Consider the following 14,679-nt stretch of genomic DNA (forward strand, 5'->3'; position numbering starts at 1 on the left):
GGAGCTGTGCGGGAAGTGAACTGGTGCCCTGGTTCTGGGCAAAATAAGGTGAAAGATGCTAAGGGCAGAGTTTAATGTATAAGAATTACTATCCCTAGAAATTGAAAACACTCTGAAGGAATCCTTAATGTCTTGAATATTCAGTTAGAAAAAGCTACTTTTTTCAAGTATATTCTCCTTATTTGCAAGTAAGAACTTAAAAATTCACAAAGACATTTAAAACTTTTTATTTGCTAATCATGGCTGAATTACTGCAAAACTTAACTAATGAAGTACTTGTTTTTCTAGGAGAAAAGGTATTCATAATATTAATTTTTGTTTAGCCCCATGAATGAAATAGTCCATCCATTCTGAATTACTTTAATTTTGTGGGTAGCATTGAGGGAGACCATCAACGCAATGGACCAGAATAAAACAATTCCTTTGCTTGTAAAAGATGTATATGCAGATATACTTCAGCACAGATATGCTTCAGAATCCATGGGAATACAGTCATCTGATCAAGAAATTCAGGATGCACTTGGTGCTCCTGTTCTTGAAGGCGAGTTGATCAAGTACCAACCAGTTTTTGAGGTGGGAGAAGAGGTGCTATAATGGGACAGGCCATCTCCTTCCAAGGGTTTCCGTAGTACTTTGCCAAACGCTAAATGAAGCCTCATCTATACCATTCCTAAACAGCACTGCAAACTTGCTCTAATTGTTCTATATAGAGCACATTTGGAGTGAGAGAACTCTATCTTGCACCCCCTTCACGGTGGTTAATGTTGTCATGAGGATCTTACATGGTCACCATAGTTAGCCTCCAAAGTTGGCCTCATGGCTTCTAGTGCTGGTGTATGGCTATTTAACATCTATAGTATTTCAGAGAGGGGGGAATTTCATTTCCAGAGGAGATAAGTTATCTTCTTTCTTCCTTTTTACTCCTCTTGGGGAAGTTTGAAGAATTCTGTGGTTTCTTCAAATTAAAAGCAATTTAAGAAGATTGTCAAAGAATAAAATAATGTACACTTTTCTCATAGCTATCAGTAAGCTAGAAAGCTAGGGTGATGGACCTGACCAGGAGGCAATGTAATACAGTGGATAGCATGCTGTCTTTGAAGTCAGAAGGGACCTGGGTTTGAATTCTACCTCTGACTCTTGGTAGTCATAAGACCTTGGGAAAAGCATTTAATCTCTTTTCTGCAAAACTAGGGCAGTAATGCCTATTGCACTAACCTCAGAGGTTTTTGTGAGTGAAATACAACAAAAGAGATATTGTTGGGGTTTATATAGTATATATGGCAAAACCCAGACTGTGTAAGCACTTCATACCTCTTACCAAGGTATGTCAACAGTCCACTCTTTCTCTGGATTACCTAACTCACTCCAATCTGCTTTCCTACTAGCAAATCTAAGTTCTTAGATATAGACCATGATGGTATGATTACCTTCAGGGTAACCTTCAGGACTCTTAGGGTCCTAGGGCTAAGTAAACCCTGTAAGACGAAATAAAAAGGTCATGGGGGAAGCAATTTTAAAGTACTTTGTAGATCTATACTCCTAAAACTCTAACTCATAAATCTCTACTGGTCTTCTTACCCTTAACAGTCAATAAGTAGACACAATTGACTCAAAGCAGAGGTGTTTACTGAGCTACCTTTGTAAGAATGGTAGCTACAAAATTTCCCTGTAAACCTGGGTGCATTCTCTCACAACCATTCACAGTAAGTGGGAAGGGGTATACAAATAGAGTACACTAGGAGGGAATACATGTGGGCAAGGTGGCTCACACATCTCATGCATGAGCTGCATGTAATGTCTCTGATGGGCATATCCACTAGGCTCCTTGGCCTGCTTCCTGTAGGGTGTGCTATCTCCTGGTAGGTGACCATCTCTGCTACAAGATGTCATGGGAGGAGGGAAGAGAGAAATATTCCCTCTCTCACCAAGAGGTAAGGAGTGAACCTCCTTAAAAAGCTGAGTTCTTCTCCCATAACTGGCTCTCTTTTAGACTGTCAGAGCTCATTCACCTCAGAACTGTCGCCTTCCTCGACTACAGGGCCTGTTTCCTGCTGGGTATGGTGTCTTCTACTAGGCTAGAGGAAAATCAGTTGATTAGCAATTTCCTGATAACTCCATCTCCCTCCTACCCCTATTCCCTCACATTGCACATAATTTTAATTATTCTGAGATCATAGTATTCTATGATTTGTAGACATAGATGATTAGTGGGAAAATAATTAGAGTTAAAGAGATGGACTTTTGTAGCAATAAACAGCTGAGTTCCTTATACTGATCACATTGCCATCTTTTAGCTTGAAATACTCTTTAAAAGTTTTACAATTAAATATACATAAATTTTCTAGGCCCATGATTTTTATTGGTGTGAGGAAATTTTCTAAAATACAGGTTAGCAACTCATCTAGAACTTTAAGAGTCTTTGAGAATCTCTTGGGATCAATGAGAAGATGAGTTATCTTGCTCATGGTTACATAGCCTTGTGAGATACAACTTGAACTAGGTTTCCTTGATTCCAAAGCCAATGCTCTGTCCACTCTGCCATGTTCCTCTCCTTCTATAGAATAAATTCCTTAGTTTTCTTCCATGCCTGGTAATATTTGTACATCAGTCCTTTTTTAAAGTAATCTCTAATTTACCTTCTAGGTCCAGAGAGAGATAAATTCAACGTATTTATGACAGCCTTGTCGCAGACTGAGAAACTTCCTGTGAAAGATGGTAATATGTTCATACAATAGAAAATATATCAAATGGGGAAAAAACCCTGGGTATTGGGTATATCTTTGTCATTTGAATTGGGTCAGGATCAAGAATCTTAATTTATAACATTTGCCACCAGTCACCTGGGTGAGTGATTGCTTTCTCTTTGATCTTCTGTTTTCCTACCTGTTCAGGGGGATAATGATACCTGCTGAAAGCATCTAACTCAAGGAATAGTGCATGAACAGAACAGAATATTATTTGTCTAGCTCAAATCCCATTACAATGAATTATGAGAAACCATGCAATATATTTGACTCTTTTAGGATTTCTTGATCACCCATTGCTACCTTGGGCAATCTCTGTTCAAAAGGGAAGTTCAAAGGCAAATTTCTCACTTGCCTATCATTCAGATCAAGGGTACTGGCAAAACCTGTCTTTCCATCCTTTCTTACTACTTTATACATTGTGTATGGGAGAACTAGCAACTAGGCTCAAGACCTATTCTCATGAATAGACCACAGTGCCCATACAAAGGAAAGGAGTTTATGGCAAGCCCTCTTGCCTCAAAGGCTCCTAGGCTCTGTTCTCATCCATTCTGCTTTCCCTTGTTGATCTACTCCTACTTAATGCCAAAGCCTCATTTCAAATTCAACTGCTCTCATTCCTTCTGCATAGCCACTATGCTTTTACCTGTCAAGGGTTATGTGAAACATATTACCATGGACTCAAGCTCTGTCAGGACTATGGTCTGCTTGCCTTTCTCAGGCCACTCCAAAATTATCATTTTGGATTCATTTTACCTGAAACTGCTTCAGTTCACACTGAAAACATACTACTAGGTAAGCTTCAATCTTTCTTTCCATACTTCTTGTGCAAAGTTCTCAGGCACCCCCTCGTAATCACACATCAGTCCTCTGGCCATTTTCCTGATATCCCAAATATTCCTGTGGGATGGTGATCACTTGTTACCCCTTTGAAAAGGTTCCATTAAGATAGGAGATGGAAATAATCCTTCCAAATTCTGTTTCTTTTTGTCCTTCAGAAGCTTCAGTGTCTTGAATTTCTTTTTTTTTTTTTTTTTGCTTTTTTTGGTGAGGCAATCAGGGTTAAGTGACTTGCTCAGGTTCACACTGCTAGTAAGTTTCATGTGTCTGAGGCCAAATTTGAGCTCAGGTCCTCCTGACTCCAAGGCCAGAGCTTTATCCACTGTGCCACCTAGCTGCCCCTAGTGTCTTGAATTTCTGGTAAGAATCTTGTTAATCCCCATCTTAGAAAAAGAAAATGAACAAGCCATTAATGAACTCCTTTAGGAAAAAATCCCCAGGGCCAGATGGGGTCACCAGTGAATTCTACTAAACATTTAAAGAACAATTAATTCCAATACCATATAAAGTATATGGAAAAATAGGCAAAGCAGTCCTACTACACTCGTTTTATGACACAAATATGGTGTTGATACCTAAACCAGGAAGAGCTAAAACAGAGAAAGAAAATTACAGACCAATTTCCCTAATGAATATCAATGCAAACATTTTGAACAAAATACTAGCAAAGTGATTACAGCAATATATCACAAGGATTATACACTACGACCAGGAGATTTTATACCAGGAATGTAGGGTTGGTTCAGTAGTAGGAAAACTATCAACATAATTGACCATATCAATAAGAAAACCAGTAGAAATCATGAGATTATCTGAACAGATGCTGAAAAAGCTTTTGACAAAGTATAGCACCCATTCCTATTAAAACACTGGAGAACATAGGAATAAAGGGAGTATTTCTTAAAATGATAAGCAGTATCTATTTAAAACATCAGGAAACATTATCTGTAATGGGGATAAGCTAGAAGCATTCCCAATAAGATCAGCAGCGAAGCAAGGATGTCCATTATCACCACTATTATTCATTGTAGTACTAGAATGTTAGCCATGGCAATAAGAAAAGAAAAAGAAATCAAAGGAATTAGAATAGGCAATGAGGAAACAAAACTATCACTTGCTGATGATATGATAGTGTACTTAGGCAATCAACTGAAAAACTACTTGAAATGATTAACGACTTCAGCAAAGTTGCAGGATATAAGAAAACCCACATAAATTATCAGCATTTCTTTACATGACCAACAAAGCCCAGTAGCAAGAGATAGAAAGAGAAATTCCATTTAAAATAACTGTAAACAATATAAAATATTTGGGAGTCTACCTGCCAAGATAAACCCATCAACTATATGAACACAATTACAAAACACTTTCCACACAAATAAAGTCAGATCTAAACAATTGAAAAAATATCAATTGCTCATGGGTAGACTCAGCCAATATAATAAAAATGACAATTTTGGCTAACCTAATTTACTTATTCAGTGCCATACCAATCAAACTACCAAAAAATTTATTTGATAGAGCTAGAAAAAATAACCACAAAATTCATTTGAAAGAACAAAAGGTCAAGAATATCAGGGGAATTAATAAAAAAAATACAAAGGAAGGTAGCCTAGCAATACTAAACCTCAAACTATATTATAAAGCAGGAATCATCAAAGCTATCTGATATTGGCTAAGAAATAGAGTGGTGGATCAGTGGAATAGATTAGGTACACAAGACACAAGAGTCAATGACCATAGTAACCTAGTGTTTGATAAACCAAAAGATACCAGTTTTTGGGATGAGAACTCCCTATTTGACAAAAAACTGCCAGAAAAACTGGAAAACAATAGGGCACAAACTAGGTACAGACCAACATCTCACACCATATGCCAAGATAAGGTTAAAATGGATGCATGATTTAGACATAAAGGGTGACACCATAAGCAGATTAGAACAACAAGGAACAGTCTATCTGTCAGATCTATGAGGAGGAGAAGAAAGCATGCCTGAACAAGAGATAGAAAGCATTACAAAATGTAACAGATAATTTTGATTATATTAAATTAAAAACCTCTTATACAAACAAAACCAATGCAACCAAGATTAGAAGGAAAGCAGAAAACTGGGCAACAATCTTTACAGCAAGTGTTTCTGATAAAAGCCTCATTTCTCAAAATATAGAGAACTGAGTCAAATTTATAAGAAAACAAGCCATTCCCCAAATGATAAATGGTCAAAGGATATGAACAGGCTGCTTTCAGATGAAGAAATGAAAGCTATCTGTAGGCATGTAAAAAGGTGCTCTAAATCACTTTTTGTTTTTTTTTCTCTAAATCACTTTTGATTAGAGAATTGCAATTTTAAACAACTCTGAGGTACCACTTCATACCTATCAGAGTGGCTAATATCACAAAAAAGGAAAATGATAAATATTGGAGAAGATGTGGGTAAACCGGGACACTAATGCACTGTTGGTGGAGTTGTAAACTGATCCAACTTTTTGGAGAGCAATTTGGAACTATGATCAAAGGACAACCAAACTGTGCATACCCCTTGATCCAGCAATACACCTACTAGGTCTGTATCCCAAAGAGATCATTAAAAAAAGGGGAAAGGACCCATCTGTACAAAAATATTTATAACAGCCCTTTATATGGTGGCAAAATATTGAAAATTGAGGTGATGCCCATCAATTGGGGAATGGCTAAACAAGCTGTGGCATACGAATGTAATGAAATACTATTGTACAACAAGAAATGATGAACAGGCAGATTTCAGAAAAACTTGGAAAAGAATAAAATATGCTTTGATTTGCATTCAGAGTCCATCTGTTCTTTATCCAGATGTGGACGCATCTTCTTTCATGAGTCCTTTATACTTGTGTTGGACCGCTGTGTTGCTCTGAAGAGCTGAGTCATTCATAGTTCATCCTCACACAATGTTGCTGATACTGTGCACAATGTTTTCCTGGTTCTGCTTATTTCACTTTGCATTTTTTCTTTTTGATCTGTTTCTTCTTTCACAACTGTAAGTAATGTGGAAATATGTTTTATATGGTAGCATATGTATCACCTATATCAAATTGCCTACTATTTTTGGAAGAGGGAGGAAGGGAGGAAAATTTGGAACTCAAAAGTAAAAATGAATGTTAAAAATTGTCTTGGCATGCAATTGGGAAAAAAATTTTAAAATACTATTAAAGATTCTTGTTAATTCAGGCCCTACTGTAACTATGAGAGGCCTAGTTGGATATTGGAGGATATTCTTATCTCAGGCTTCCTGCATAGACCCCTGGCATTGGTACCCAGATGCTGAGTTGGCTTTTTTCTTCATGCTGTGACTCCCCATGTTCCAAGGAGTACATCCTCTGTCTTCCTGTATAGGAACTACTGGTGCAAACTCTGTCTCCTCTTCTGTTCTGTGGGGTCAGAGCTTTGATTTGACTTCAGGTCTCCCATTACTAGGGTTCAGGACAGCTTATAACACCCTCTTCAGAGCACTGGCTGATTTCAAGTCTTACCAGCTGGGACTTTTTTCCTTGCCTACACCAGTCTTTTGGTATAGTTCTAGAATGAATAGAAGAGCTTACTTCTATTTTTCCCCCTGGTTTTCTTTATCATTGGCCTTTCTGGGGTCCTTTTCAGTTATTTTCTAGGGTTCACGTGGGAAAAGTGGGCTTCTCTATGACGTTTCCCATTCCCACCTTTAGGCAGAAATCCTGAGAGGTATCTCTTCTCTGGGGCCAAGCTTGGTCATTATAATTACCCAGAGTTTAGCTTTTGTTGGTATTCTTCTTTCCATTTACATTGCTATCATTTTAGTATATTGTTTTCTAGGTTTTACGTACTGTACTCTGCTCTGGTTCATAGTTTTGGTTCTTACAGTATCTATTGGCAGAGTAATTCAACTGTTGTGAACTTAATAAAAAATTAGAAATAAAAAATTATCTTGTATACTTTCCATGGACATCTCTAGTCATCAAATGATATTTTGTTTGTCTTCTTTCTCCTTGTAGCCTTGAAAAAGGGTGTTGATGTTTTTACACATTTGGAAGATGGAAAGATTGGTGTTGAAGACTTGAAGCATGCCCTGGCTGATTTGAATATCAATTTACCAAAGGAAAACTTGGATCAAGTCATTGCATCTTGTGCCACTGATGGTGAGCATTCCTAGAGTGAAGTTCTGTATTATTTATTTACAGGAAGCTGTTAGGATGATTCTTCATAAGTTTAACTGGTATTTTGATGGCTCTGTACTTTTTCTGTGTAAGTACTCCCAAGTCAATGATTCCTTCATTCAGTCCACAAAGCACTGTGCTAATCACTACAGATTCAAGTACAAAGAACGAAACAATCCCTATTCCAAGGATCATCCATTCTAATGGGGAAACAACAAGCATATGTTTAAGTACATATACAGCATAAAAATAAAGTGAATAAATACGAATATGTACAAAATACTTTAAGAGGGAGGTACTAGCAGTTGATGGGTATCAGGAAAAGTTTCATACAAAGATGTTGCTTAAACTGTGTTTTAAATGAAGAAAGAGACTCTATGAACCTTAGGGCATAACCATAATTAGAGGGAATGTTATGAATGATAATCTAGCAAAGGAAACTTAGAAGGAACTGTTGGACAGAAGAACCAGAAGAGAGTATTCATAAAAATCCAGAAAAGTGATGAGATTAAAGAATGGTAAGTTAGGTTGCTTGAGGGAACATCATCATCATATATACTGAAGTCTCTTGGTATAAGGGAAAAAGAGGGGGGGTCAGGCAGACTATGATCCAAATATCATACTTGAGAAAGGAGGGAGAATTTTCTAGTAGATCACAGACACTAACACTGGATTCTATGTTTGGCTTCTGTGAGAGAAAATTGTGGGAGGATTTGAGATGATTAAGGAGAAGGAAAGCATGGAGGTGACACAGGGTGAGAAGAAGAAAGGAAGAGTAGTAGTGGTTGGTAATTACCTGCCTAGGGGCACCAACGCAGCTATTTGTTGACCCAATAACAGTGGTAGAGAGAAAGAGAAATTTGTCCTCTTTGTGGAGCATTACAGAGAACTTTCCAAAACTTATCCATACAGATGGAGAGTGATTCACTTCTGGCTATTCACATGGATAGCCAATGATATTACCGGGAGAAAGGTAAAAATACTGCCAACAATTAGGAAGACTTGGGCAAGAAACTGAAGACCCTAGGAGCACATGTGTTTCCTTACTGCTGCCTCCCGAAGCCAAGGGATGCAGAAGAGAAAAATTTGTCTGGGAAGCGAATAGCTGGCTAAGAATATGGTGTCTGAGAATGGGGTCTAGACATCTGAGCCATTGCTTAAGCTCTAAGGATGACAAATTCCTGGTCAGAAATGGAATATACCTAACAAAGGCTAGTAACAATGTTATTTTCTGGGTGTCTTTTAAATCAAATAAAGTATTTAAACTAAAAAATTATGGGGAGGGAGAAGACCACCTACGTGTGTATGTAAAAATACATATATTTTTGGTATACATACTTTTATATATATGTATATATTTACATGCATACTACACTAGAAGCAGTAGAGAATAGCAACAATGAAGAAAGAAGACTAATAGTTGAGATTGCCAAAAGGTCACAGGAGATAAATCCAAAGAGGGAGCCAATAGGAAAAACCCGTGGCCTCCACTGTTTTGGTAATAAATAAAAGGTAGTAGAAGTCCTAACTCAAGGAAACAAATTTAACTTCATATCACTGAGACTTGGTGAAATGAAACTGTTGACTGGATCATGGCTCTGGATGGATGTATTTCATTAAAAAGAAACAGGATAGATAAAAAGGGAGGTGAGGGTAGCATTGTATACTAAGAATATATAATCATATGAGGAAATCCAGAAACCAGAGCAGGGAAGCGCTGTGGAGAGTATTTGTCAGTGGAGGGGGGAACAAGTGATTATGTCATTGGAGTATACTACAGACCACCTGGACAAAAAGAGGAGATAGATGAGGAATTTGGGAAATGGATCACAAGACTGGCCCAGAGATATGATAATATAGTAGTGATGGAGCAATTCAATTATCCAGACATCTACTGAAGCTGTCTGCCAAGAGCAGAGCAGCTAATGACTTCATAATTGTCTTGTATATGGTCTGATATGTACCCTAGAGATTAAGAAAGCAGATTTCAAAGAGGTCAGAGGGAAGAATAGGTAGGATCTTATGGACAAGATCCTGCTATGGAAATCAGTCCAGGAGGGATGGGGATATGCTCAAGAAGGAAATTTTGATGACAAGGGGAAGAATTCCTTTAGGAGGAAAAATGGGATTTGTCTGAAGAGACTGATGTGGATGCATAGTGAACTCACCAACCAACTTTGATTAAAAAAAATACAGATGGTAGAAGCAAACCCAGGTTAACAGATGGTGGTTATGAGTAAGACATGGGCCTAGAAAAAATAATGTCACTAATGCTGAACTTCAGAATGAGGTGAGGCTGCTGAGAGAAACCAAGAACAATAAAAAAAGTTTTCTCTCAATATATAAGAAACAGGAGCACAAACGAAGAGATCATATCTTTGGTTGGAGTATATGGGAAGATGATAAATGACAATGAAGAAAAGGCAGAGCTGTGTAATTCTTACTTTGTTTTTCTCTGCCAAGAGGAATGACCCCTGTACTAGAAATGACATAAAAAATATCTGAGAAGTCATATCATGAGATATTAAGAGAGCATTTAGTTTGCCTTTGATGAGTTTAAGTCACCTGGTCTAGAGGTTGCAAATTATATAGGCTAGTGAATTTGGCTTTCATGCCTTGGAAGATCCTAGAATGGATCATTGAAGAGATAATTGATGACATCAGAAGGGGGATACAAGGAGCCAGTTTGCTTCATGCCAGACTAACCTCATCTCCTTTTTCTAACAGCATTATTAAACTAGTTGATGAGGGAAATGTTATGAACATAGGTACTTAGACCTTAACAAAGCTTTTGTTAAATTATCTCATACTCTTCTTTTGGAGAAGATGAAAATATGTGGACTAGGTAATAATACATTTTGGTCGATTCAGAACTGTTTGGTTGGCAGGACCCAAAGAGTAATTGTTAATGATCCAGTGCCAGTAGGACAGGAGGTCTCCAATACAGTACTACAGGGATCTATGTTTGGGTAGTCTTTGTGACATTTTTATCTATGACTTGGATAAAGGCATAGATGATAGCATGCTCATCAAATGTACAGATGTCACAAAGCTAGATTGGATAGCTAGAGTACTAGACGTAGAGCCAGCATCCCCAAAGATATTGACAGGCTAGAGTATTGGGTTACATCAAAGTAAATGAAACTCAGTAGAAGCAAATGTAAAGTCTTACACTTACATACAAATATAAAGTCTTATACTTAAGTGTATATAAATATGGAAAATGAATTTGACCAGCATATGATAAAGAATGCATGGTTAGACAGGAGTTGTCCGAAAAAAGACCTGAGGGTTTTGGTGAAATGCAAACTCACTATGAATCAGTGGTAAAACCTAGCAGTCAAAATAGCTAATTTGATATTGGACTGCATTAAGACAGATATAGTTTCTAGGAGTAGTGAGGAAATAGTCCCGTTGTAGTATATTCCCTCATCAGGTCTCATTTGAAGTACTTTGTTTGGTTCTGGACAACACATTTTAAGAAGGACATTGATAAAAAAAAAAAAAGAAGGATATCGATAATCTAGAGAGGGTTCAGGGGAGGGCAACCAGGATTATGCAGGAATTTTTAGTTCCTGTCCAATGAAGATTGGTTAAGGGAAGTGAGAATGTATAGTCTGGAGAAGAGAAAACATAGGGAAATCATGCTAACTATGCTCAAGTATATGAAGGGATATCATGTGGAAGAGGAATTAAGCTTGTCTGTGGCCTCAGAGGGTAAATACAAGAATGATGAACAGAAATTGCAAAGAGACAAGTTTACATTTGATATCAGAGCGTTAAACAGAGTTAAAACTGTCCAAAATGGAATGAGCTACTCTGAGAGTTGGTAGGTGACCCTTTCTTGGAGATCTTCTGGGGGGCTGGAAGATCATTTTATGAGTATACTATAATGAGGTTATTAAAAAAAAGACCCCAAACCAGGCCAAGAAATTGACTTAATTTACCATAATTAGTTTATCAGTCTAGCTCACTTTTTCCCTACCTCAAAAAATTAAAGCCACTTCTCCCCCAAAAAATGCCTGAGCTTTTTGAAGTTGTTACCAAAAGTTACTGAAGGGCAGCTATAGGAAAGGCATCATTTCATTTGAGGAAACAAGCAGAACACCAAGCCAAGATTATAGCCCCCATTTCTTCAGTTTTAAATTTAATAGAGATACATGTAAAGTCTTTTTCTTGGGTTTGAAAAAATAAACCTCAGAAATATTAAATGGAAGAGGCACACCTAGACAGTAGCTAATAGGAAAAGGGCTCTGACAGGGGGGTCTGTGTTTGAATATCAATACCTTCGAATTTTATACTTACAGAGAATGAGAATTTACAGTTAAAAGATGTCACCAGTGCTTTGGCAGAGACTCCAGAATTTGCTGATTCCATAGGTAAGTGAAGACTGCAGTTTGAAGAAAAATTATTGGATTAGATAACTTTTCACCGTGAAATGTTTACTTAAAAATAGTTACTGTAATATTCCAATTGTGTACTTTTCCATCTTTTTGGGTGGGCATCAAAGAAACCTTGATTATACAGGTGACGTTTCAGCTGATCCTTAAAGTATGGATACAAGTTTGACCAGGGAAAGTCATTTCATTCAGTTAGCCGCATCAGCAAAGATTGATAATAGGGATAAAAGTTGAGACTTGTTTAGGGAATAGCAAATCATTCATTTAACCTAAGGCACAGAAAAATAGGTAGCCTGACACCAGGGCTTGGAGTCATAACTGGATTCCAAAGGGAACCAAATAATTTTTGTATTATACTTCTTAAGTGCTATTTCTAAAGACTTCTCTAACATGGAGTAAGGAGGACTTGAACAATTTTGAGCTGAGGAAACTGTACATTTTCTAGCTTTTACTGAATTGGTTTTATTATTTTTTTTGGTAGAGTAATACAACTACTTTTTGTACTTAACTTACATGGACTATAGGTATTTTAAGTCCTGTGGGGGCGAAATACAACAATCATTGGACTGGGGATTATGATAATCTGGGTTCTCTTAGTACTGGAAGTAAATATGCGTTCTTGGCCAAATCATGTCCCCTCTCCAGCATTCAGTTTTGCTTCATCTGTAGAAGGAGAGGTTGAAATAAATTATTTTTAAGGCCCTCTCAAGTTTAGAAAATTGGTGGTTCAACTTTTCTAATAGATTTGTATACTCCAGAATTTATAGATTTTTGGAAACCATTGGTCTCCATTTCAAAAGAGCAGAGGAAGTGGTTGGCAATTTCTGTGTGACTGTTAGCAAATACATTACTCTCAGTACTGTGAGAGCCAAAACATATTTGTATTATTCATCTATTTCTTAATGAACATTTGAAACCAGTTTTGCCCTTGTACTGTAATATCATTTAATATTTTCCAAAGGTATTTTGGAATTGGAATTTGGAATAAAACTTTTAATCATAGTAGCATTTAATAGTGTTTTTTTTCTTTACACATCCTTGAAGGGTCAGATGTGAAGCAATATGTGGTACTCTAACTGTGGGAGTCAACATTTTCCCCATCTAGCCTTGATTATAGCTCAAAAGTTTTCAGTCGGATATAACTTAGGTTTCCAGGCCATTAAAGCATGTTTATCTCCATCTCTTGAATTAATTTCTTAGATAGTTGTGACATGTCTGTCATATATCTTAAAACATATATAATTTAATTGATGACATATACTAGACCTTATGTCTTCCACTGACAACTACTACAATCATCTGGACATTTATTTTTGTTATGTGTTTTCAGCTTTGCAGCTAGCCTCCTCTGGCCTTGAAAATCTCCATGATAATCTCATTGATTATGATGAACTTAAGGACTCATTGACACAACAGGGTCTTTATGGAGCACTGGAAGTGCTTGAGCAAATATTACCAGAGGTTACCAATGGCGAGCACTTTCGATGTTTTGTTGAACCTTGAAAGCATAAGATGCTTTCTTAAGGAATTTTATATTCTGAATAAATGTCACAAAACACAGTTTATTGGATTTTAGAATCATCCAGTGCAACAGTGCAACAAATTTGTTGTAGACACAGTCGACCACTGTGCTAGGTACTGGGAGAGAGTTATGGTTTAGATAAAATCTTCAAAGAGCTTATATTTTGTTCAGTGAACAAAATACCAACATAGTCATGGAGGGATAGTGATAAAATAGCTCTCTGGAGGTGGTTTGGGAGAATAAGAAGGATTCCCCCTTTCACTTGAAACTATGAGTTGGGAAAGTGGAGAGAGTTCTAATAGATTTAGCGTTCTTAGGGGAGGACAGGGTTTCCATTAAAGTGAATGGGAAGGAATATATAAGATCCTTAAGGTCAAGGACTGTTTCACATTTGTCTTTGTATATCTAGCCTGTAGCACAGTGACTGGTGTACGGATTTGTTATTATTTAGTCATTCAGTCATATCTGAGTCTTGTGACCCCATGGCCCATAGCACACTTAGCTCTTCTGTCTTCTGCTATCTCCCAAAGTCTGTCCAAGTTCATGTTCATTGCTTTCATGACACTATCTATCCATCTTATCCCCTACTATCCCCTTCTCTTTTTGCCTTCAGTCTTTCCCAGCATCAATCTTTTCCAATGAGTCCTTCTTCTCATTATATGACCAAAGTATTTAACTTTCAGTTTCAGTATTTGTCCCTCCAATGAATAGTCAGTGTTAATTTATTTAAGTATTGGCTGATTTGATCTCTTTGCTATCCAGTAAGTACTTAACAAATATTTGATTGATTCATTCAAATAACTGAATTTTGCTTCATGTTGCAGAACAAGGTCAGGTAGATTTATCTAAATTCATGGGCATCTTATCCAAAGTGATGCTGATTCCTGAAGCTGCTGGTAAGTTTGTTTTGTTTTCTACCCTGTCTCTTTCCAAGGGAACTTGCTATGGTTCTTAAGTTACTGTTTTGGAATTGTGATTTCCTTGGAATAGGGAACTCCCAGTGAGAAAAT

The 14,679-nt window shown here is 37.2% G+C and overlaps 1 protein-coding gene across 1 annotated transcript in view; it reads left to right on the forward strand.

The window, feature by feature from the left end:
* Nucleotides 1–14,679, forward strand: part of EFCAB13 (EF-hand calcium binding domain 13) — a 180,397-nt gene that overhangs the window by 61,822 nt on the left and 103,896 nt on the right. The window contains exons 15-19 of the mRNA XM_027872969.1: nt 377–541; nt 2,644–2,715; nt 7,586–7,729; nt 12,055–12,126; nt 14,494–14,565. Of these exons, the coding sequence (XP_027728770.1) occupies nt 377–541; nt 2,644–2,715; nt 7,586–7,729; nt 12,055–12,126; nt 14,494–14,565 (525 nt within the window). The remainder of the gene's footprint in view (nt 1–376; nt 542–2,643; nt 2,716–7,585; nt 7,730–12,054; nt 12,127–14,493; nt 14,566–14,679) is intronic.

Source organism: Vombatus ursinus, unplaced genomic scaffold (genome assembly GCF_900497805.2).
Source record: "Vombatus ursinus unplaced genomic scaffold, bare-nosed wombat genome assembly UNPS02014801.1, whole genome shotgun sequence".
Taxonomy (NCBI): domain Eukaryota; kingdom Metazoa; phylum Chordata; class Mammalia; order Diprotodontia; family Vombatidae; genus Vombatus; species Vombatus ursinus.